At 44.2% G+C, this 25900-nt stretch overlaps 2 protein-coding genes across 2 annotated transcripts in view; both read left to right on the plus strand.

Annotated features, from left to right (window-relative positions):
- PTGDR (prostaglandin D2 receptor) overlaps positions 1 to 15187 on the plus strand; it is a 60548-nt gene extending 45361 nt beyond the window's left edge. The window contains exon 3 of the mRNA XM_058739051.1: positions 15058 to 15187. The gene's annotated coding sequence lies outside the window, so the exon portion shown is untranslated. The remainder of the gene's footprint in view (positions 1 to 15057) is intronic.
- PTGER2 (prostaglandin E receptor 2) lies at positions 790 to 18742 on the plus strand. The gene is made up of 2 exons (XM_058739052.1): positions 790 to 3814; positions 15058 to 18742. Exons 1-2 carry the CDS (start codon positions 2972 to 2974, stop codon positions 15277 to 15279), a joined length of 1065 nt encoding a protein of 354 aa, XP_058595035.1. The 5' UTR covers positions 790 to 2971; the 3' UTR covers positions 15280 to 18742.
- The last annotated feature ends 7158 nt before the right edge of the window (positions 18743 to 25900 follow it).

Here is a 25900-nt window from a genome sequence, read left to right on the forward strand (position 1 = left end):
GCTTTGCACTAACTTTGTATGTCCTTGGGTAAGATCATCAACTTTTCTGTGCCTCAGTTTCTTCAAATGCAATGGGTGCAACTTGGAATGGGTGTTCTTGCCCTTCCTTTCAGGCTCCACAGAGGGGATAGTGTAGGAATGCACTGTGCATAACAGTGGACAAGTGGCTGACTAACCCAATGCCACTCTCAGCCCGTTCTCCCCTGCCTGTCTCTACTCTGGAAGAAGCTGGAAATGCCCAATACCCTCATCTCAGCTTCCTATGGAGCTAAGGAGTGGCCAATTTACCATGTTCTGGCTAAAGAGACACAAAGGGAAGTCTACTGAGGTGCTTCTAGAAAACTAGCTTTCCTGATGAAAGAAACAGGCACGAGAGAGAGCGAGAGCGAGAGAGAGAGAGAGAGAGAGAGAGCTCACAGGAGCTGCCTCTTTCTCACCCTCCTCTTTCAATGCAGACTTCATGCCTGGACCCACGGGGCAGTGTGGTAGCTTTATACTGGGTCAACTCAGCTGAGCAGGATCTGTTCTTCAGAATTCTGCATGGTTTCAAGGTTAGCATTAGCCACAAGAGAAGTGCTGTATGTGATGGAGAGGGCAGCGGCGAAGCAGCAGCTATGGTTTTCATGCTCTGAAGGACAATGCAAGGGCTCCAGGCACAGTGGTGACTCTAGTACATTGTCACTCATCTGCTGGCTCACCTTGCTGGTGGGTCTCCTCCTTCAGCTTCTCCGTGTCCTAAGCCAAATGCATGTGCAGCCCCATGAAGGATGCCAGCTTCTTCTGTAGTATGCCTGTTACCAAGGTCAGAGGTAGTGAGGGACACACACAAATCCAGTCTGTCTTAGAGGATTCTAGTTTTTCATGAATTCCAGTTAGCCCCTGCAGGTTCCAAGCCTGTACTTGCTTTTATCCAGGTCTAGCTTTCTACCCTGACTGCCATTCTGTCTGACCTATGGTGACTTCACATTCAACACTAGAATCAAAGACCGCAAACAGCTTTGAACAGACTTCTCAATGAGCTCCCACAATCATGTAAGGTCTGATGCCTCATTCTCCAATAGAACTTCTGTGATGATGGAAATGTTTTGTATATGAGCTGCCCAACGATAGCCACTAGTCACATGCATGTGGCTATCGAGCACTTGAAGTGTACCTAGTGCAACCGAGAAACTACATTTTTACTCTCAGTTCATTTTAATTCATTTACATTGCCACATGTGGCTAGTGGCTACTATGTTGAACAGCACAGATCTGGTGCCTAACAATAAATCTGTCATTCTTCATCACTTATAGTGGTTCTTTTTCTCTGGTTGAATCCTGACTGGTGACTACATGGGGAAAGAACATGTAGACTGAAAGCCATAGGTATGCTAGGAACGAAGGGCTGGAGAACAGAAGGAGGTGGGTCCTGAGAGGCCCACCTACCTGTGACTGCTGAACTCCTTATTCGAGAAAAATAGACTCCCTGTGAACTTGTCCTTTGGGAGCCCCATCTCCATTTCAATTCCCAGACCAAGTATCAAGGTGAGCTAACATATTCATGGCGAGCAAGCAGGCTGTGGTAAGATGTGTTCTTCAACAGGTAATTTTTTCTTTCTTCCACTGTGAGGACTTTTTCCCCTTGCCTGTTCCCTATGCAGATCCTTCCACCTCCCAGTCTTCCTCCCGTCCCCAAGTGACTATGACCTTCCTCACAGAATAGAATTACCCCTTTTCGACCATCAAACTGGATTTTTTTGTTGTTGTTTTAAACACCAGCCCATTTTCAGGAGTCTGCAACTGTGACACGTTTGTCAGCCCTAGTTTCTTTAACTTAGTAATACACTTTACCAGGAATGGGTCTTTCCAAATGTGCTCTGCACAGTTAACATGAAAAGATTAATCCTGAGCAACATTTTCTCTCAGGGCCGATCTTGAGTGCAGAGCCGCCGTGCGGTGCTTTCCGGCTGTGTTCACAAACACAATTCCACACATCAGGAACATTTCTCTTTTTTCTTTTCATTCTTGCTTGCTTGCTGAAACGAGTGGTTAGCCGTTCTGGTGTTGACACAGGAAAAGGCGAAATGCTGGCAACCGAATCAAAGCCGACAATGCAACAGGCAGCTCAGCGGCGCGCCTGGTTCGGTTCCTCACACCCACCAGGCGTACTTTCAACTTCCTCCCAATTTTGGTCCCGGCCCCTTGGCTTATCTTCCTGAGAATGTTAAAAGAAAAGAAAAAAGAAAAAGAACACTGATCTTACTGCAAGCTGTCTTTAGGGTCTGTTGTTCCCTTCTTATGCACACGGCTGGGACTGGTCCTCCTAACTTCTCCATTGTCTGGTGAGTCACTCTTGCTTTCCCGTTTTCGCCTTCCGTGAATTCTGCGCACACCCCACAAGTGCCCCGCTCTCGCTCCCAGCGCTCCGCCTGGGCTCAACGCTTCCTAGCCGTGCGGCTTCCAGCACCCACTCCCCAGGGTTTGGGTGGGAGCGGGGCCACAGCGCAGCTCCAGCCCAGCGCCCGCGGGGCCGGGCCGGGCCGGCGTTCGGGGTCGGGGCCGTCTCCTCCCCTCTCCCCGCTGAGGACCTTGCAGTGAACTCGCAGTGCCCCCACGGGGTGGGACGCGCGCGTCCCATCTCTGGGGCGGCTTGCGGGCGCTAGCCCTGGGGACGGTGACTCCGCTTCTGAGTCCGTCCCCAGGCGGGTGCGGAGTGGTGGCGGCCGCCCCCTGGGCGCGGGGCCGTGGCCGAGAGGAGCCCGGATCGGCAGAGGAGCCCTGAGCGCCGCCCGGATGCTGCAGCCTAGTGGCCTCTCCCGGAGCGACGCGAGCCCTGGGGCCGAGCCTGCCCTGGGCGCGCTGGGGGCCGGAAGGGGGCTCTGGACTTGGATCCCTCCCCCTTTCCCTCTGCGTGCGGGAGCGCTCTCAGACCCTCCTCCTCCCAGGTACGAGCCGGGAGAGGAGGGCGCCGCTCTCCTGCCGGCGCTCCACCATGGGCAATATCTCCAATGACTCCTGGCCCGAGGACTGCGGGTCCCGGCAGTGGCTCCCCTCCGGCGAAAGCCCGGCCATCAGCTCGGTGATGTTCTCGGCCGGGGTGCTGGGGAACCTCATCGCTCTGGCGCTGCTGGCGCGCCGCTGGCGGGGGGACGCGGGACGCAGCGCGGGACGCGGGAACTCGGTCTCCTTGTTCCACGTGCTGGTGACAGAGCTGGTGTTCACCGACCTGCTTGGGACCTGCCTCATCAGCCCGGTGGTGCTGGCTTCCTACGCTCGGAACCAGACCCTGGTGGCTCTGGCGCCTGAGAGCCGTGCGTGCACCTACTTCGCCTTCGCCATGACCTTCTTCAGCCTGGCCACGATGCTCATGCTCTTCGCCATGGCCCTGGAGCGCTACCTGTCCATCGGGCACCCCTACTTCTACCAGCGTCGTGTCACGCGCCGCAGCGGCCTGGCAGTGCTGCCCACCATCTACGCCGTCTCCCTACTCTTTTGCTCGCTGCCGTTGCTGAACTACGGGCAGTACGTCCAGTACTGCCCCGGGACGTGGTGCTTCATCGAGCACGGCCAGACTACGTACCTGCAGTTGTATGCCACCCTGCTGCTCCTCCTCATCGTCGCGGTGCTCGCCTGCAACTTCAGCGTCATCCTCAACCTCATCCGCATGCACCGTCGGAGCAGGAGAAGCCGCTGCGGGCCCTCCTTGGGCAGCTGCCGGGACGCCCCTGGGGCCCGCAGGAGAGGGGAAAGGCTGTCCATGGCGGAGGAGACAGACCACCTCATTCTCCTGGCTATTATGACCATCACCTTTGCTGTGTGCTCCTTGCCTTTCACAGTAAGTTAAGCCACTTGGTTTCCATAGCCCGGCTCTGGGTAGCCTTCTGACTCACTTTTGCGACAAGAATAGGTCCTAGGGAGGCCTAGAGCCTTCTCCTCTGGCTTCTCACCTTTACCCCACTTCCCTGCTCCCCTAACCCGCTGACTCTATGCTATAGTGTTTCTTACACCTAGTACAGTCCCCTGAAAGGGAGCCTTGACCCTCCACTAAGCCAGCCCAGACCACTGTCAGAGGGTTAAAAGCCACCCCCACCCCCACCCCAGCCTTGCTAGCCTGGCTCAGTGCCTGTGGAGGAGGCAGCCCCCTCCACCTTTGGATGGGTATCAGTTACAACCTGACTTCCCTGAGCTTCAGGTCACCTTCCTGTACCTCCTACCCATGGGTCTGTGTTCTCTGTGCTTTGACTTCTGTTTCTCCCAACACACAATGTGGTGGCCAACCCACAGCATTCCAGCTGCCATTGAGAAGGGTCCCTGTTGATAAAGTCAGAGCATTCATTACTTGTCATAAAAGTTCAGCCAACAGTTCACAAGTTTCCCAGTTTACCTATTGGGGATGTAACTCTTTCTGGCCATGAAAAAACGTGGACCTCATAATATGTCCATAATGCTAATTAAAGGCAAAGTTGGTTGCTTGGAGAAACCCCTCGCTAAGCTTTTGCAGTTCCTCTAAAGAAGGCATTTGTACCCTCTTACAAAGTATTCTTTTCATATCACTGTCAGAAATATCTACAGGGGTTCTTCAGTTTAGAGTCATATGCTTTATGAGCACAAAGCCACACACAGGAATGGCTGGTCCATCTCAGGGTTGGGAGAGTTAGGCATGTACAGCATGTGCCATGACCCAGCAGGCCAGAGGCTGCCTGGGGAACTAAAGATGGGTGCCTAGGTTCAGGGATGGGTGCTGACCTGGTTTGGTGCAGGCTTAGCAGTCAGCTCTATAATGCTGTGAGTTTGAGTCTCCTCTGGTGGAACAGGTAGCAGAGCCCGGAATGTGTCTGAGCATGCACTGGCCTCATACTGGAAGCTGGGGACTGGGAGTTTCGCAGCGCCACTTCCCAGTCTTCAAAAGCACAAGGCTGAGGGGCGCCTGGGTGGCTCAGTTGGTTAAGGCCCCGACTTCATCTCAGGTCATGATCTCATGGTTTGTGGGCTCGAGCCCCACATCAGTCTCTGTGCTGACATCTCAAAGCCTGCTTCAGATTCTGTGTCTCCCTCTCTCTCTGCCCCTTCTCCACTTGTGCTCTATGTCTCTCTCCCTCTCTCTCAAATATATATTTATTTGTTTTAAGTTTAAAAAAAAGAACAAGGTTGACCCTGAAGGATGTAAGCAGTTGGCCATAACTCCCTCCTGGCACCATCTTGGAGAAAAGAAGAGATAGGTAGTGCCTGACCTGTAGAAGCTAGAGAAGTGACTTTATCTTACTTCCCGCCTCCATCACTGCTTTTGATTACTTGCATATACTCATCCTCCAGGGTGGAAAAGGACACCTTGCCCCCTAAATTAACTTGGATTCATAGCTATGTTCTCTTCTCTCTGGTCCCCATTGTCCTCACACTTCTACCCCATTCTCTGTTGGGGCAGAAACTGGTCTGAATCAATAAGTTACACAAAGGTGCCCTCTTCTGAAATGAAGTAGGACCACGAGAGGCCACATCTTCCATTCCACCCTGAACCAGGGAGTTTGTGCAACAGAAAGGCTGTGATATAGAAACTGACATGGCTTCTATGCGTTTCTTTTGTTTTACTAGTAGAAATGTTTGGTGGCATAATAGGAATTAAATCACCTTTTTTTTGGGGGGGGGGGTTAAGGACTAATATGCAGAACATGTGTCTTTGAGAGAAAGAATGTCTAGTTCCACTAAGCAACTTTGAATACAACTCAGAGGCCATAAACCCTTTCTGATGTGGGCAGTGTTGGTCTTGGCCTGGTGCGAATTGGGAGGTCAGTTCTTGGAGTTTCCTCTGTGATCTTTGAGTGCATATATATAAAAATACCCCTTCCCAGCCAATTAAATACCTTGGGAATGGGCTCAGAGGGGACCACAAGCTTGTGAGAAGGATTGTTATTCCCTAAGCCCTTTAGAGGAAGACAGCAGGAGGGAAAGGTCTCTCCTCTGATCATGACTAATCCACTGCATACAAACAGTATAAAAGATAAAAGCAGTGATTTTCAACAGGTTCCCGTTTTCAAATAAATTTGCCTTTTATCATGAGATCTCGGTTATTGCTGTATGTTGATTTTCAAGCCCTCTGTGTATACATACACATATTCATATGAAAATTTATTTTCCCCCTTTATTTACTATTAAGCCAGAGTTGCTGGATGCAAGGGGCTTAGAGCCTAGAAGTCCGGTTAGAAGGAGTGGGGAGTAGGAGATTCACTTTGAAGCTGTGTTTTTATTTAGATCGCCTGTTTATGGGTTGGGGACACCAGATGAGGATTATGAGGGCATTTTATGATAGTGGCATTGATACTATCAGCAAATATTATCCAGGTTTGCTTCTGCATGTATGCATGGCAAAGATTCCCAAAGAACAGGGAAAAAGCCTAGAGTGAACATAATCAGAAAGTCAGACACTGATTCTCACCTTGGGGCTAACATGACAAGTTATGCAGATGAAGTGTAGGTAACTCACTAGGCCCCAAACATGTATTTGAACTGTACCTTAAATGGGAAGTATCAAGTCGTCTTTTTTTTTCTTCTAATTTTATTTTATTTTTGAGAGAAAGAGAGAAACTGGGGGAGGAGCAGAGGGAGAGGAATGGGAGAGAATCTCAAGCAGGAGCCATGCTCAGCATGGAACCTGACTCAGAGCTCTATCCCACGACCTGAGATCATGACCTGAGTGAGCCAAGCCCAAGTCAAGAGTTGGTGCTCAACTGATTGAGCCACCCAGGTGCCCCTCAAGCCATCTTTGAATAAGGAAATTTACATTGACCACTCACTAATTTGCTTTGTCAATAGATTATTGGTGCTTGTTAGAACCTTTCATTTACATAGCACTTGAAACCTTATGAAATGCTGCAGTATCCTGATTTAAGTTATTTCATGGAGAGCTTATCTGATGATTTAAAAATCACAGCTACTGTTTGGTGCATACATTCTGTTATTTCAGAATGCTTGCCATGGGCCCTGGGGGGCACCTTCTGCTCATGTCCTTTTTGTCTACTTGGCCCACACGAAAATTGTGGTCAGAAATGGCCTACACCAATCTCCCATACAAGGCAGGAATCATTTCCACGCATCCTAACCGGGACAAGGCAAAGACCTGTGATTGCGTTCAGAAGTTCTCCTGTTCCTCTAACAGAACACATGCAGTCCAATAGAAATACACTTGTGCCACATATGGAATTTGTAATGTTCTATTAGCCAAATAACAAAAAGTAAAGAGAAATGGTAAAAATTCATCAATTTTATTTAACCCCAAATATCCAAAATATTATCACTTCAAAATGTAACCAATGTAAAGTGATTATGAATGAGCTATCCCAACTAATTGTCTTCCTTGTGTCCCCAGAAAGTACTAGCAATCTACTCTATCTCTACTCCTTCCTCGGGATAACAGAGCTGCTTTCTGTGTCCCTCAAAAGCGGGCCACACCACTCTACTGGCCCAGTAAAGAGGAGATTTGACAGCTGTGTATCCAGTGGGGCACCAGCCTCTTCCAGCATGCCAGGAGGGAGGGGAGTGGGGAATTTAGGAAACCTGGAACTATTTATGTCAGCCGTTGTCCCAAGGTGTAGGCAGGTTAGAATTACTGCTTGCTCCGAGAACATGAGTCTAGGACTTCCAAAGGTTGGAAGTGGAACTAGCAAAATGTAAAATGCCCAGCACCCTGTAATGAAGTCAAGCTCAACCCTCAAATATCATTATTATCAACATCAAAATGGCTAACCTTTTGAGTGCTAATTTTTACATACCTAACTTATTATCTTCACAGCAACCTGTAAAATAGATAGTATTATTGTTCCCATTTTACAGATGAGGCAAATACCTTACCCTGGGTCCGACAGCTAGGGAGTGTTGGAACTGGGGTTCACAGCCGGGCAGTTGAAGCACAGAGCCTGTCCTCTTAGCCACAGTACTAGCAGAGAGAAAGTACTCATTTCAGGGGTTGCATATGAGAAGATTCATCCAACTTTTCACAAAAGAATGGTAAAGACGTTATAAATATCTGGACCGCTTTGTCTCAATTCCAACTTGTTCCTTTAAAAATAAAAGGCAAAGACCTTTTTCTGCATGCCAGATCAAGGAGCTGGGGCCAAGTGTGCGGTTTCTTTTTTCTTCTCCACAGTCCTATGAATTAAAAGGCTGAGACGGAGATTTAAGGAGACTGGCTAATATAAATGTTGGTCTAAATTAAGAAATAATCAGATTACCCCTCACATAAAATCTTCTGTTGGTACACATAAAACATTTCTTACGTGATAAAAAAAAAAAAAAAAAAAAAAAAACAACAACAACAACAACAAACATGGTATTTTCAGGAAATGACATTATTTTGGCTGTCCAATATGAAATCATGCATGGGACCAACAACATATTCCAAACTGTTTATGTACTAAAGGGATAGTGTATAAATTAATGAATTCCTCCTTATGTTGATCAGCTGTTGTCATCATTTCACAGAGATAAATAGAAACTTTCTTCCTGAAATGGAACAGAACACAGAAAATATATCAGACCTCCAATCTTGCCTCAGATAATGTTTGTATTTTAATTTCCAGCCCACATCAAGCCACTCAGTCCCTACATTCCCAATAGCTGTGGATAACTGCTGGTCATTTTAAACTGCTTTCCACTTGCCATTAGAATATATTATTCAGTTCTGAAGTTTCAAAAGTGAACCGTTGGCTCATTCTAAAATAATGTCTTCATCTTTTAGAAATTCTTTAGGGCTATAATTTCTAGGCAGTCTGATTAGTGGAAATATGGTCTTCAAAATACAGAGCAAACTCAAGTAAACAGTACTGGAGTTTTCTGTTCATTCCTGGAACTCTTTATGTAAAAAGTAACATGAATGGGGGTTGTAAAACATATGAAATTTGTCAATTACGTATGTGCAAAATATCACAATGCTAGTAAGGATGAAAGAATCTCAGAACTCTTCATGCATAACCACAATGAATTTGTTTGGTAATATTTTAAGTTCTATCCATGAACAGCTGGAAATCCCTTTATCATTTATGCATCACCAACGATGTGTTTGGGGATTAGTGAAATCATTTTAAGACATGTGACCTTTTAAGAGAATGTTCCTTTAGGGGTGTCTGGGTGGCTCAGTTGGTGAAGCATCCGACTTCGGCTCAGGTCATGATCTCACGGTTTGTGAGTTTGAGCCCCGCATCCGGCTCTGTGCTGACAGCTCAGAGCCTGGAGCCTGCTTCGGATTCTGTCTCTCCCTCTCTCTTGGCCCCTACCCTGCTCACATTCTGTCTCTCTCTTTCTCTCTCTCTCAAAAATAATAAACATTAAAAAAATTATTTTAAAAGAGAATGTTCCTCTAAAGTAATATTTTTTGACACCTCTTCCTTCACCATTATAAAATGGTGGTTGTGAATAAAGACACAATTACACTGAATTTTTAAAATTTAGACAGCAAGAGCCATAGTTCTTCTCCCAAAAGAAAAGCTGCATATTATGTCTACACCCTTTAAGTTAGTCATCACTGCTCTTTCAGATAATTGAGGCCAGGCCCTCACTTTATAGAAAAACAGCTTTAGGGATGGTGTATTTCTTTTTTGGCATGTCAAGAGTCCATCACAGTATTAAGTAAAAAAAAAAAAAAAAAAAAAGAATGGAATGGCATAGAATAGAATAGAAATGGTGAGGGACTCATCTCCCCACAGTGTTCAGGAGGACAGCAAGTCTCTTTCCACCAAGGCTTAAGACCCAGTTAATCTGCAACTTGGCTCGGTTTCCGTGCTTCTCCTGTCCTCTATTTTATGGTTTCTGACCACCATTCCCCTCCCTTATCTTGAGCTCACATCCACTGTGCCTCAGTTTATATGGCCAAGATACACCAAGCTTCATTTTTCTCAGAATAATCTGCTGCCTAAAATTGCCCCCTCTAACGGAACACTAGGCTTAAGTCTTCTTGCAGTTAGGACATATGGGTGATGGGAAGGGCCGGGGATAGGGAAAGTGCATGCGGGGAGGGCCAGAACTTCCCCTAGACCAGGGTTCTTCTTGCACAACACGGGCAGCACATGGATCACTTTCAAATCATTTGCAAAATCTTGTGTTTATAGGAGTTTATAGGAGATGTTCCACAGTGTCCTTTTCTCGAAGAGTTAAGGGCCAGCACCCTGGAATGTGCAGGCCCAGAGCTCCAAACTTTAGCATGAACTCTCTTTTGGGTCCAGTCCCGGGATCACCTGAAGCACAAGGCAGGGGACACTCTTTAGTACTGGAGCCATATCCCTGCCCCAGTCTTCCTAGGGAAATAGGCTCCCGTCCCCTCTACCACAAAGCACCTATGGTTTGGGGGAAGGGATTTCTTTAAAACATCATATGCCTGGAAAATAACGTCCCCCCCAAAATTCTGTGTTTAAAAAAAGTTTTTGGAGTATAATGGACACCAAAAGTTTTTTAAAGAATGGATTATACAAAACCATGGGCAGGATACCCTAATGTCTTTCACAAGGCAGGTAAACTTATGACAGTCTCTGCCTGCAGTTTAACTGTAAAAAGTGTGAAGGGGGAAAAAAAAAGCCCCAAAGAAAGACAAGTAGCTACTTAGCTATAGCTGTGGTTTTTAACTATATAGACAGGAGCAGCGATACCCACAAACCTTTGTAACACTTTTGCAAACAAGCCTCTTACAAACCCGTAACCGTAACCGGTTAGCTGTGAACTTCACGTGAGCCTTTGTATCACAGGCTGTTTACGGAGAAGGTGGCAGACTATGTAGTGGCTAAAAGGAGGGTTTTGGTCCCACTGCTTGAGTGTGGCTCCTCCATGATTTCCCTACTTCCCTGGAGGGTGACTTGGGGCATGGTAACTAATCTACTAGGCCTTGATTTCCTCCTCACTAAAACAGGAATAATAATATTTTGCAAGTTTGTGTAAGGATTAAACAGAATGAGACTTACAAATTGCTTAGCCCCATGCCTGGCACACATAAGTCTTCAGTAAATATTAACTGCTATCCACATAGGGTTCAATTTCCAAAGGAAAATCAGATTGTATAGTAATGATCACAAACTGAATTCTGGAAGCTAACGTCATTTGTTTGACTGATGGGTCTTTTGTTGTTAAGTGTGATAAATGAATAATTTTCAGCTGTTTCAGGGGTTGGGTAAAGGTTCTAAAACAGTGGTTCCCAGCCTTGGTTGCATGTTAGAATCATCCGGGGTTGGGGGGGCGGTTAAAAAACCTGAGGGATACCCATGTTACAGCCCAGATTAATTAAATCAGTCTCTGGGGGTGGGAGCAAGCCATCAGAGTAGTCTTAACACAGTCCTCAGGTGATTTCAGTGAACAACCAAATAAAGTTCGCATTTGCCCCCAAATTCTGAAACCACAATGGAGTTGCATTAACAGTAGTAGAAAAGTAGCCCAGAATCACAGTACCCAGTCAGAGCCAAGAGGAAACTTTCCATGAGAGGCTGAAAGTGTTCTAAAGAAGATAAATCTAGGGGCACCTGGGTGGCTCAGTCGGTTAAGCGTCCGACTTCTGCTCAGGTCATGATCTAGCGGTCCATGGGTTAGAGCCCTGCGTCGGGCTCTGTGCTGACAGCTCAGAGCCTGGAGCCTGTTTCAGATTCTGTGTCTCCCTCTTTCTCTGACCCTCCCCTGTTCATGCTCTCTCTCTGTCTCAAAAATAAATAAATGTTAAAAAAAAAAAAGAAGATAAATCTAAAGAACACTAATTTTGATCCATACCACCTTGTAAGTACCAAATCAAACTCTATATTCTTAGCAAAGCCCTGTAGAGAGAGCCTCTATCCTAAGGAATCAAAACTCAACTTGACTCGTTTAGATTGTTCATAGCAAATTTGTTAGTCAGGTGTGCAAAAACACGTATAAATTCTATCAGCCTTGGAAGCTGATTTCAGAGTAGCACTGAAACGTTATTAATTGATATATCCAATGTGTCAGCCTTTCATTAAAATCTAGGATCGGCTGGAGGGAGAAGGAAATGTGGAGTTATTGTTTAACGGGTACAGGGTTTCAGTTTGGGGTGATGAAGAAAAGGTTCTGGAGATGGATGGTGGCGATGGTTGCTATTCTGTGTTCTTTTACGTGATGGCCAGTCCGGTGCAGCCACAAGAAAAGCACAGGAAAGGCTCGGGAAAATAAGTTGTATCATACAGCAAACACTGCACAACACCAGAGCCGCAAGGAAGGTACTAGAGTAGATGGGAGGCAGAAGGAGCAGGAGCCGGAGGACAGCCTGGGCCTCTCCGGAGGAATATTGCCCCTGGGATACAGGACCACGTGGAGGGGCTCAGGCTTGGTTACTTTGCATATCAAAGGACAGCTCCTGGGTGAGCCCTGGGCTGTCTCTGAAGAATGGCTAGCCCTGGGGCACCTGGGTGGCTTAGTCAGTTAAGGGTCCAACTCTGGATTTCAGCTCAAGTCCTGATTTCACAGTTAGTGAGATCGAGCCCTGCATCACTCTGTGCTGACAGTGTGGAGCCTGCTTGGGATTCTCTCTCTCCCTCTCCCCCTCCCCCACTTCCTCCCTCCCTCCCTCCCTCTGTCCCTGTCTCTCTCTCTCTCTTTTTCCCAAAATACATAAATAAACATTAAAAAAAAAAGAATGGCTAGCCCTGGGGAGAGGCAATCTCTTCCCAACCAGAAAGGTTTTAAAATGTCAAAACATCTTGATATACAGAAAATAAAAAAACATAAACAACATAGTTGCACAACAATATAAATGTACTTAATGCCACTGATTTTACACTTGAACATGGTTAAAATGGTAGATTTTTATGCTATGTATATTTTACAATTAAAGACAAACCTAGGATCCACAACATCAAAAATGGTGAGCTCCAGGGGCGCCTGGGTGGCGCAGTCGGTTAAGCGTCCGACTTCAGCCAGGTCACGATCTCGCGGTCCGTGAGTTCGAGCCCCGCGTCGGGCTCTGGGCTGATGGCTCGGAGCCTGGAGCCTGTTTCCGCTTCTGTGCCTCCCTCTCTCTCTGCCCCTCCCCCGTTCATGCTCTGTCTCTCTCTGTCCCAAAAATAAATTTAAAAAGTTGAAAAAAAAAATTAAAAAAAAAAAAAAAAATGGTGAGCTCTGGGCAAGAGACGAGGACCATGGGGGTGGGGGGTTGGGGGTGGGGGAAGGAAATGGTGAGGTAAAAAAAGATAAAACTTATATCATGAACTTCAGGATCCCTAAAGTATGTCACTTTTCCCAGTGTAAAAGAAGAAATTATCTCCTCCAAAATCTTGGTCACCTCATGAAATACAAATTTTAGCATTTCTAAAAATTGCCCAGTATGATGGATGAAAGGGAAAGGAAACAAATAGTACAGAATTGCTTCATTCTCTAAAACCATTTTTCACTTCTCATTGCTCTCTATTGCTCTCTAATGAGATCAGGAACTATGATACGGGTCATTCCCCACTGAAAACCTGACTCATCTTCATGTGTGACACTAGAGTGCTGAGCCCTGTCTACACTGCCCGCTATGGCTAGCCAGTTCAGGGTCATCGTATGCTTTGGCCAAACTAGATCATAAGTTCAGCTATATACTTTTTCTATGACAGAATGTCAGTTGTATGTGTGTGTGTTAACTAATATATTTTAATCTACTAGACTTTTGTACACCATTATCTTGAAATTCTAATCTTCAAAATTGCTCCTTGGATATACCATATAAGTACTGTTTATTTCTCATCCAAAATAGTTTGGCTGACAAGAAAAGTATTGCTCTGTTGTATATTCCCACCTAACTTTCCTTTTCTCTGTATAATCAGGGAAATCCACCATCAATTCTTCTTTTTCCTTGCTCATCTGCCAAGTCTTTCCTCCATTCCCTATTCCAAGATTCTCTGTCATAAACACCTCTGGCTGCCAAACCTTCCTGCTCTTGTCCTAACATAAGCAACCCAAAGATGACTACTCTTCTCCATCCCTGCAATTTGCTTTGTATATCCAATTGCCAGATGCCTGCAGGGTAAGTACCAGGAGGAAAGGAAAAAAAACATTCCTTTTTCTGGCAAAGGAGCCTGGAGGAAAGAAGTCGCAGCTCTCTAACTCACAGGCTCCCCCTGGTAAGAAAGTCCCTATAACATTATAAAGAACTGGTTTTAAAGTCGGGTGTGATTTCCCTTTGTTTTCCTCTTTTCAGTAAGCCATGTGGGAGTGTTTGATCTTCATGGAGCATGTACTGTTCCATTCCTTTGAATCTGACCAGAACTTGCATTGATCCCCAAATATGTGAGGAATCAGATGGGAATTGGTATACCAGTTTGAAAACATTGGTCAATGGGCCAGCCAATGTGTCAGCTTTCCAGTACTTAGGAGGTTTTTCTAAGGGTATTTGTTCTAAGATAGGCTATAGCCATGAATGTAGCACATGGCTGAGCACTCTCCTCACTGTCAAGGAAGTTGGAATGTTTGTCCCAACTCTGCCAACTAACCAGCCCTTGGGGACTTGGGAAAGTCACCTGAGTTCTCTGCACTTTGGTGTCCTCACTGAAGGAGATAATGACAACTAACATTGTGGGGTACTTACTAGGTGAGCACTGTTTTACATAGCTTGCACATATTACTTCTGGTCATCCTCCCAAAAAACCCAAGAAGTAAGTACTGTTTTCATTATCACCCATTTTACAGATGTAAAAACTGAGGCACAAAGATATGTTTTCTTACCAACGGTCCCAAAGCTATCTATGGACCCAGGATTCAAGGCCAGGCAGTCCCATGTCCAGAACCCATGCTCTGGGTGACTTCTCTCCCTGAATTGTGATAATTAAGTCAGATTAAGTGTTTGGATATAAATGTAACATATTGTTACTAACTTTCCTGAAGTTCACGTCCTCATCTGTCAGAAGGAGACAATGCTTACATTTCAGAGTTTTTTGTCAAGAATAAACATGGAAGAATGAGATTCTGCTACCTATCTTTTACCACTACTGGCGCGCGCGCACACACACACACACACACACACACACACACATTTTGTTCTTAAATCTTAAGAAATTGCACGTCGTCTAATCCCATCCACTGCTACAACATAAAACTAATATAATTTTTCCTTTTTGCTTCTTACAGATTTTTGCATACATGAATGAAACCTCTTCCCGAAAAGAAAAGTGGGACCTCCAAGCTCTTAGATTTTTATCCATCAATTCAATAATTGACCCTTGGGTCTTTGCCATCCTTCGGCCTCCTGTTCTGAGACTAATGCGTTCAGTCCTGTGTTGTCGGGTTTCATTAAGAACACAAGATGCAGCACAGACTTCCTGTTCTATACAGTCAAATGCCAGTAAATAGATTGACCTTTGTGGACAGTAGTTAAGAAGTGCTTAGTTAGCCAGCATCTGGAAGATCATTTTGAAATGGCTCCTTGGAGAAATGAAAAAAGTTAGTTTATAAACAAAGTGAAGCTACCCTAATAAAACGGAGTAAACAAACGTTTCAGCAGCAGTTTGTGTTATAGAGGTGCTGACAAGGCACTTCACAGAAGGTGTCAGGAGAATACATAAAAGCTGCCCTCGATGAGCATGTTACATGGCCTTTGAGAAAAAACCAACTGCATTTAGGATCCGGTTGCCTTTTGATTTAAGCTTTCCTGTTGAATGAGAGCATATGTGGTTTTGTAATTTGTTTAAAACCCTAAGTAGTTACTGTGTGTTCGATTTCAATCATCTATGCTACTGCCGCTGTAAACATACGGTGCACAGTCAGGCCAGAGAAAACTTCACATGTGTTCTCTACGACGTCCATACGAGGAAGCAACCACGCCTGGTGTCTTGTGATTGCTTAAGAAACCCTTTGTTTGGCCAGTGAATTTGGAAATCACAGGCACTTTGTAGTGTCGTATTTGTGCACGTGGGAGGACTCCCTCGTCACTACAGTATTATGCGTGGAAGAGTAAGTAAGCTCAGCTGGTTAACGTCACCTTCTCACTACTCCTCCGGAAGCTGGGTGTCAAAGTATCGGGTTATTTATTTTATAATGTCCGTTGTGCCGACAGTAATGAAGAACACTTTCGGAATTTTCCTCTCAACAAGAAATAATAGGCTATTGAGAGAGTTAATTCTGATTAATATTCTTCATTCTATTTCCAGGGAGAGGCTATGGGGCTCTGTCTGCAACCATGTATTAGAATTAAGAATGGAAAAATCTGATCAATTCTCAGTAAACCCTGAAACTCTTCTAAGGCTCATGCTGAGGCTGTGACTAACATCTACTTTATAAGGTGACTGTTGTAGCAAAACTCATGCATCTAAGTTTTTATCCAGGAAACATGGTTTGACTCATACTATATAGGAAATAATGCAACAGTGAGTCATATCTTAATATGTTTCTAAATCTAAATGTTTGCCATGGTATAAAAATATACCAGCATTAAAATATTTCAGCAAATTTGCACTGCTTAATCATCTTAGTTCCTGCATAAACTCATCTGAAATGTCACAGAAATAAACTATGAAACAAAAATTTAGAAATGGAAGAGTGTTGAGTTCCCCCAAATAACAGTTTATAGAGTAGATATATTTTTTAGTGAGATAAAAGTGGAAAAATTATATTTATTTTGGCAAGTTTTTAGAAGTATGGTTTCATTGTAATTTAAATGTTAAAATAGTCAGTATAGTACTTGGTATTCGAGTCTTTTTTTTCCTTACAGCATGATCTTCAGAATAGTAGAAACACCTTATTTATTTATTTATTTTGCAGTGTGTTATTACAGGATAGCTATTATAAAAAACCAAAAAGGGGATGTCAGTTTTTTCCAAGGTCTCGTTGAGTTGCTTACGCAAAACCATTTCCTATAAGTAGTTATCAAACTAGGTGATCACTTAAAGTGATTCCAAACCAATCTAGCATCAGTATATTTTGACACAATCTATGTCAAATCAGCTCTTATTTTTAAAAGAATAAATAAATGGTTTGCTTTCCTACTGATTTAAACAAACCAGGCAAAATTTAACTTAACTGAAATCTGGACATGTAAATAAATCTTCCCTGCAAACAAGTATTCTGAAGTTAAGAAATTGCTCTAAACAGGACTAATAATTATACTCATGGGTAATTCCTAAACATAAAATTCTAACGTTACTTTGAATATGAAAGATTGATTTATAAGATGACTATTTTTTCCTCCAAATGAAACCAAATGAAAATGTTAACTACAGTCCTTCTCTTCACCTCACCATCAACCCAAAATTCTGAAATAATGCCTGAGAACCTTAAAAAACAAACAAAAAACAAGAAAAAGCATAGTTGGACATAGTATCTCTAGTGGGAACAAAATGATTTACTCTGGGGGCCCAATACATAAAAGTTTAAGCCATTTATTTAAGAACTGGTAGATTTCTAGAGCTTTGTTTCCTGATGTACTCCTGTTCCTTGTACTGTATTAAATGGCTGAGTCCTGTTGTTCTGTTTGCACATACACAGAAGGAATTAAATGTAAAAATCCTGTGTAATAGACAATCACCTATTATTAATGGCAATTTAAAGGTAACAGAAAAAATTAGATGGGTAAATATTTCCTTTCTAAAAATCCCATCACATCAGACATATCTGTTCACGTTTACTCATTTTCAACTTAAATGAAAAACACGGAGCTTAGCCTCGTATGTCAGAGAATTGAATTGTGATAAAAGAAGATGCAGGTTTTATTTGTTGTCCCCGACAGTCATTGGGGTGAAAAGGGAAAAACTATAGCGGATTTTCACTTCAGAATCCCAGCTCTGACGTTAGGCGTCCAGAATTGGATGGGCCAGAGTAGCCTGCTCTGAGCCAAATCGTTCCCAGTTCCCTGTGGCCTCAGGTCATGTTTCCCAAGAGGGAACTGGAAAATTCTGGTACTAACTTACGGCCTTGAACATCCAAAGATCTGATAGAAGATACAGAAAGCCTCCAAAAGACCTGAATCTCAAAGTGGTTTGGACCCATGACAACGTAGAACCAGAACAAAGCTCTAGAAACTGCGCCAACCCAAAACCACCATGCTGGCAGAGGCTGTAAGCCCTGAGCGGCAAGCAGGGAAAATCCGATCGGTATCACTGCAGTCTCAGTGTAATTCACTTACATTCTTGGCACCCCTGTCTGCTCATGTCGGTGCGCTTTGAAAGGGTTGTCCTAATGTTCGTGTAATGTCAGCTCTGATTTGGATCAAGAAAAAACCCAACATATTCAGGGGTAAACTTTAGTGTCATTGAAACGCAGGGGAAAACAATTAGCTTGCACTTATGTAAAGATTTATTTCGTTTAGCCAAATCTCATGGTTTTCTGAATTTAGGAAGAGCCCCCGCTTGAGCCATTTACAGATGGAGATGCAGTCTTCTCTGCAAATGAGAAGTTTGTATGTGTGGACATACAGTGCCTACGCATGCAGGTGGTATTACAACTTAAATATTGACGACTATCTTCTGCCTCATCAAACACTTAACTTCATTGGATTTCCTCTCTGAGTACACGTTTATAAATACCTCCAATCACCTAACAGCATTATAATTGATTTTTTAATTTACAAAGCATTGTGATCAACTTAAGTACACACTGTGGAAATAAATGTTATTCTAGCAGCTCACTAAAGTTATAGTCTATACAGGGGACCAAAGTCATGTATTGGGCATTAATTTTCTATTTCAGAAAGTTACTCTTTTTTTGGTGTTTTGTTGGTATCTTTCACAATTCCTTTCATTGTTAAGTACATTTTCTTGAATTACATTTTGTATTCCCTCTAAAATGAATGTACTATTAAAGTTCAGTTGGGGTGGTTTAATTCTGTGATCCAGGTGTTTCATTTTTTAAGAATCTGCCAAGAGTCAAATCAGTGAAGTTTCCAGTAAAAAGAGATGGCGTACTCCAAAGGGTCACTGAGGACTGTTGAATGAAAGGCATGTTTACAGAGGGAATCGACAAGGGTTGGTGGACGTCCCTTACACACTCTTCCACCCCTAGGCCTGAAGGGACAAGGGAGAAGCAGCCACTGGAGGCGAACTATGAGAGATGTCACCCACCTGGAGCTGTAGCCCTAAGTAGGGAAGCATAGCTGTTGGCAAATTGCAGGGAGGGAACAAAGGGGCTCCCTTCCTGGAGACTTCTCCTCCTACTCTCTACTCTTCTGCTGGTTTGTCCCATTGCCCAAACCCAGCTGTAATCCACAGAGTCAGGGGAGCCTGGGTAAAGCAGTCCCTGAAGGCCATACTACGGGAGAGAGCAGATTTAGAAGAGCAAGTGGAGACCATCCTGCATAACTAAATTAAAAATATGTTCTCTCTCTCTCTTTTTTTTTCATTACACCAACACAAGAATTGAAAGCACAAAGTGAGCAGCCCCTCTTCCTGCTCTTCTACTCCAAGTATCCTCTCGCAGGCTTGGGGAATAGGAATCAGCCCTGTCTGTATGAAAGGGGGAAATAGATCCCTTCATCAAAATATTGGTCTCAAGCCCTGTTCTCCTGTGGCTCGGCATCGGCATTTATCTAACTTTGGAGTCATGTGATTTTATATAATTGGAGAAAGAGAGGGGGGGATCAGACCAAAGCGTGTTTGCACAGCAGTGTAGCATAATAGCTATGCCTAGGCACAGCAAAGACAGAACCACATATGCTGGTCTAGAAACGAACTGGAGCCCCATTTTTAAGAAGGACCACTAGAGTGAGAAAACTCTAGAAAAAGCTTAACTTAAGAGTACAGGGCAGGCCATATCCCCAAATTTAAGATAGCAGGGATGAGTCTACACGGCTATGGTAAAGAAAGAGTATATGTAGCAATTCAGCAATTCTGCATAGTTTTAAATGCTGACAAATGTACAAGGAAAAAGCACATTTTAAGGAAATGGAAAAAAATCAAAGTTTGACTCCCAAGCCATCTGTCAATGTTGCCCTTTCTGCTACCTCGGGACTTGTCTTTACTCACCTCCTTTCATTCCCTTCCAGAGCACCCTTCTAGCACGGACTATCCCCTCTCTCCCCTCTACCACCAGGTCCCATGCTATCTTTGATGCACACACTCAACCTTTCTGTCAGCAAACTCTGCATTTCCTCAGAGTTATTAAAGATTTGTCAGACTGCTGAGGCTTTTTCAGACAAATTATTTAAGCTCTCTCTTAGTTTCCTCATGTATAACACAAGGATAATAAAATTATCCACCTCTTCAATTATTTTGAGGCTCCACTGAGTATGTACACGCAGGACATTCAGCACAGTGCCTGGACATGGTCAGTGTGAATGAGGTTAGGGATTAATATGATCTTAGAAGCCCAGTTCAGTGGGTCACTGAACCTCTGACCTCTTTGCACACAGCTGACTCAGAGTGCTCATTCCTGGTGGGGGTCATGGTGCTAGGGGGTTATGGTGTCTATTTGTTAACTCTGGGTAACTGTCAAGAATAATGATGATAGGGGCGCCTGGGTGGCGCAGTCGGTTAAGCGTCCGACTTCAGCCAGGTCACGATCTCGCGGTCCGTGAGTTCGAGCCCCGCGTCAGGCTCTGGGCTGATGGCTCGGAGCCTGGAGCCTGTTTCCGATTCTGTGTCTCCCTCTCTCTCTGCCCCTCCCCCGTTCATGCTCTGTCTCTCTCTGTCCCAAAAATAAATAAAAAACGTTGAAAAAAAAAAGAATAATGATGATAATAAGCCTGTCGGACAAGTTTGTATTTCAGAGAATGCAGTGAAGATTGGCACACACAGGACTGGGTAGAAGAATGCATAAGCATAAAAGAGAGGAGACCAAGAGACACAGAAGGACAATAGGACACCTAACATGGCCCCTTTCCCCTCGACAGAGCCACGTAGGGGAGCTAGAGGAGACAATATTCCAAATGTTATTTGAACGGCATATGTTGTGTGTTGGGAAAGACACTCTGTCGCCAAGCTGAAACTGAGCAGGTTTCCTTCACACAGCATCTTGTCCAGATCCCCAGAATAAGTCCAACCCGTGTGCCACAGATGACCTTCCGTATTCCTGAACACAGCACCCAAGGCTTCTCCAGGCAAGTATTTCCGATTATTTAACCGTCCCTTATGTGACACCTCACCATTTTGGCACCTCCTCCAGATCGTATCCAAGTTATCAGTGTCCACCTTAATATGCTGTGCCACAGCCAAACACAGATATGTAATTCTAAACCAGTCTTATCAGTACTGGGTGCTGGTATGTCACTTGCCGGCTTGGCATGGTCACCTAAGTGTTACCAGCTTTATTCACAAAGAGGTCATAACCTAGTTAGGAACCTTCAACAAATGAGAGCAGCACAGTCTTCCACTTTACAGACAGGAAAACTGAGTACAGGGGTGAAGGGAGTTGCTTCCTAAGGACATCCTCACAAGATCCCCCTTATGATTGTCATGCTGATGGTGCCACCTGAGATCACAGTCATTCGCCTATAAATTCTTGGATGGGTTCTGTAAACTAGCGATAGCGAGCTCTGAACTTATCAGCTGAACCTTGTCTTTTGTGTTAAGAACTCGCCCTTGAGATGATGTGGAATTAGATGCCAGTGCTGGGGCCCAGAGGATAATTTTTTTCCCTTGAGAATGGAATTCACTACTTTTAGTCATCAAATGATATTTTCACTAGAATCAGCTGGCCAGTACTCATCTCAGTCCTAAGAGTAGACATGATATATCATAAATTACACCCTTAAAAATTCAACAGCTGCACAATAAAGCCTTTGAAGACACAGTTGAGACTATCTTTCAGCTTAGCATATCCGCATCACGAAGAGCTGGAGGAACGAGCCAAAAAGCCCTGGGCTTTCGAGAATTCAACGTTCACTTTTTATTTTCATGTTTTAAAAAATACATGACCTCATGTTACTTGTAAAATCAAAGACACAAGAACCAAAACACAGTGGGCTGCACCCTGTGGTGTACTACTCTTTGACCTGTAAAAATAAATCTTTCTGGGGTGAGTCGGCATTCCAATAAAAGAGGAGCAAGCTTAACTCTAAACTAGAGATCTTAATTCTCCGTACTACCTATTACGGTGACCGGGGAGTCAGATGCCCACTTCTCAGAGGAGACACTAGTTCAGATGTTCACATCTGTCTGTGAAATGCCAGTTGGGAAGGTGGGCAGTCAGGGTCTGTCCTCCCTCTACACATTTCCTCTGTGTTCCCAATGAAGTGGTCCCATGAACCACCTGGTGGCCAAGAAATACTAAGTGAGGAAATACAATTATCCTGTATTATCAGTATTAATAGCTTTTTTAAATGCCTTGCCTTTATCTGCTTGACCATGTGAAAATGCTACTATTTGGAATCCTCTGTAATAGGAATTTGGGATTGGGAGACAAATGACATGAAAAAAATGTCACTTAAGTGAAGGGTTAAGTCAGAGTGGTAAAGGTACGAGTGGAATGCAGTGGACATGGTGTGTCCCCATTCCCCCATCCCCCCTCTCCCACCTCTCTCCCCGTCTCTGGCCATCTGGCCCAGTGTGCTAAGCCTGGTGCACTCCAGCAAGCTCCCCTCTCAGGTCACTACCCTGGGTGCTGTCCCTACTTGGGATAAATGCCCTTCTCCCAGACAGCCATGGCTCACTTCTTCACTTCCTCCTCTTCAAAATTTTACTCTAGTGACAGCTTCTCGTGAGGCCTTGACTGACTACCCTTCCTAAAATTGCACCCCCCTCTCACCTCCTCATTCCCTTTATCGTGTTCTGTCATTTTCTAGCATGAATGACCTTAAACATACCTCAAGGTGGACATATTTATAACATTCATGGTCTGTCCCCTTGCACTAGATTGTGAGTTCCAGGAGGGAGAGATTGTTGTGTCTTCTGGTGTCCAGTGTTACAGTTTCTTACAGTGCATTCAGAGGGACAAACTCGCGTGGGTTATCAGATCCCAAGGGGTAAGAGGAGGCTATCCACACAGGAGGTGAACTGGTGTAGGGACTCAGAACCTGAGCGGGAGGGAAGGGCATCTCTGTAAGGGGACAGCCTAGCAACAGAGTTTAGGAGCCCGAGCAGGATGAGAAGAACACATACTTGTGGGGGCCACCTGGCATGTGCTGTCAGAGCTCAAGTAGAATGAGGGGTGGAGCTCAGACTGGGGAATGTTGAGCAAAAAGAAGGAGATGTGGGGAAGAGGGTTATGGGGAGGATGGGAGATCGGTCACAAATGGACTTACCAACCAGCAAATATATTGAGGATAATGGAAACCAGGCTTGTCACTGTTAAAAAAAAAAAAAAAAAAAAAAAACATAAAAAGAGAGAAAAGTAGAATGAGTGCTATAGTATGGGATTGGAATTGGGGGGTACTGGTATTAATTCATATTTTTTCAGTATATACAGATAAATATGGAAATAAATACGTGTGTGTATGTGTGTGTGGGTGGGTGTGGGTATGGGTGTGGGTGCGTGTGTTCTGGTGTTGTTCACTAGTGTTGCCAGGGGCAGAGAAAATGTAAGACAAACCAGGAACATCTTGTGCATGAACATAAGTTCCTAAGGAAAGAGGGAGCCGTAAACAGGATATTTATATGGTTTCAAAGTACTCCTAACAAGATAAGTATTCATTATACAAGGGAAAGAATTACTTTACAGTAAGAAATCCTGATAGAGTCTAATGTAAGCAGGGCTCCAAGTAAACATCATCAGTAATGGAACCAATTTACACCGTGAGCCGGAAGATTGGATGGGATAAGAACACGGGGTCACTCCTGTGGTATTGGTCCCTGTCAAAACTTCATAACCTGAATCTAATCATGAGGAAACCCCAGACTCACCCAAATTGAAGAACATTCCATAAGATGCCTGGCCTGTTAATCTTCAAAAGAGTCAAGGTCATGAAAATCAAGGGGAAGAGTAAGGAACTGGTCCGGCCTGAAGGACGCTAAAGGGACAGGACAAGTCATGGCAGCATGTGCCTCTGAACTAGACCCCGCTGCTACCAAGGACCTTGGGACAACCAGCACACCTTACATGAGTGTGAGGACTAGACGGTAGTGATGCCATCCACTGGGTTATTACAGCATGTTACGTAGCAGAACGCCTTTGGAGACGCTCCGATGCATTCGGGGATGAGGACGAAACCTCTGCGAACTAATCACAAATAATTCCAGGAAAAAAGTTATAATGTTCCTGTGAGTTTATGATTGTTTCAACGTGAAACAATTTTTTTTAATGAAATGGCAGGCACAGTCCCTGCAACAGAAAGAAGACAATAAATTTCATACTTTTTGTACATAGGGAGAAATGAACCATGTATACTAAAATCAGATTCTATTTTCGATCACTCTGATTCCATTTCTCTCACATATTTTTGTTTTTGAGCTGTGAATGGCTATCTCTGAAATGAAAACCAAAACCAAATATTAAGGATGGATTTCTTAATGGCAGGGAAGAGCTGTTATCGTAATCTTTCCAACCTGTTCACCAAAAAGTCAGGCTAAGCGTCAGTATGATGCTAATGGTTTGGCTTAAAGAATTTATACAATTATCATCACATTTCCATTAAGGAAAAGGAGACCAAACACATTTACAACTATGTGCTGTTATTTGAATTTACATGATTTTTCTGGGGTGTGTGTGTGTGTGTGGGGGAGAAATGCAGCTATCTATGCATTAACTTAATTTTAGATATCACAGGAGAAATGATACTGCCCCCCAAAAAACATGGTTTATCATCCAGAGGTTTAGCTCTGAGCTATGACTGAATTTGTGGACTTCTACAGCTTCTAAACAATTACAGGTTCATTCTTATCTCTAAAATAGCCCTACCTCAGGAGCATCTGGGTGGCTCCGTCAAACGTCTGACTCTTGATCTCAGCGCAGGTTATGATCTCACAGTTCATGAGTTTGAGCCCCATGTCGGGCTCCTCGCTGACAGCATGGAGCCTACTTGGGATTCTGTCTGTCTGTCTGTCTCTCTCTCTCTCTCTCTGAAAATAAATAAATAAACTTAAAAAAATAGCCCTACTTCAACCTTATTTCTCAGTTCAACCTGCACTATAAGGTTTGAACCTTACAAATGAAGACTATTCTTAAAGATGAATTCCCATAAGACCTTGTCCTCCCAAGAAATCTGTCTGCTCTGTTATAAGTATATGCTTAAAAGCAGAGAAGAATTGCATTTACTCTGGAGTCTAAGTTAACAGAATATCCAGGTGAGGGAGCAGGTTGTCAGGAAATTAGTCAGAAGTACTGCCTCATTCTATTTAGCACTCACATCCTCCATACTGCCCTCAGTGGCATTGCCATTGGAGACAGTCCAGCACTGTGGCTGGTATAAAGTTTGGACTCTGAACCTGGACAGACCTCATTTCAAACCTAGCCATCGGCATTGAGTGTATAATCTTGAGCAAGTTAGCTTAGACTTTCTAAGCCTCTTTTCTTACCTCTATCACGACGGCAGTACTTGCCCACCTCAAGTGCTTTTTAAAAACGCTGGTTGCTATTATCATCATGGATTTTTTGTAATGAAAGTGTAATCATGTTATTAAGATCCCATGTTTACAGTGTATGGACTTTTAACCCTCTGTTGTTCAAAGCTGTCTTATCATAAAGCCACACACACATAGGCCACCACCACCACCAATACACGCGTCATCGTATTGGTATCTATCTAATGATGGACATGTTACCAACAAATCTGAGTTGACTGAGGACTCTGAGAAGTTCAGTGAAGTCAGAGATGATATAGGTGATCGAATCTCCATCTGTGTTCACAGCAAGGAATCACCAAAGAGGTAGTGACTTGAGCCGCTGTCCCACCTATCTCCATGCCGTCCAGACATTTGGAGGCATTCCTACTGGTCTTTTCCCTGGACAGCCTCGTTGCTTTCTCTCTCATTTCATTCATGGCTCTGCTCCAATGTCACTTCCACAGAGAAATCTTCCTTGACTTATAAAAACAACTCTATAGAAGATTCCCACCACTCTCTTCCCTTTTCCCCTCAGTCCGTTCATTTTTCTTTATAACCCTTATTACCTT

This window comes from Neofelis nebulosa, chromosome 7 (assembly GCF_028018385.1).
Source record: "Neofelis nebulosa isolate mNeoNeb1 chromosome 7, mNeoNeb1.pri, whole genome shotgun sequence".
Lineage (NCBI taxonomy): Eukaryota > Metazoa > Chordata > Mammalia > Carnivora > Felidae > Neofelis > Neofelis nebulosa.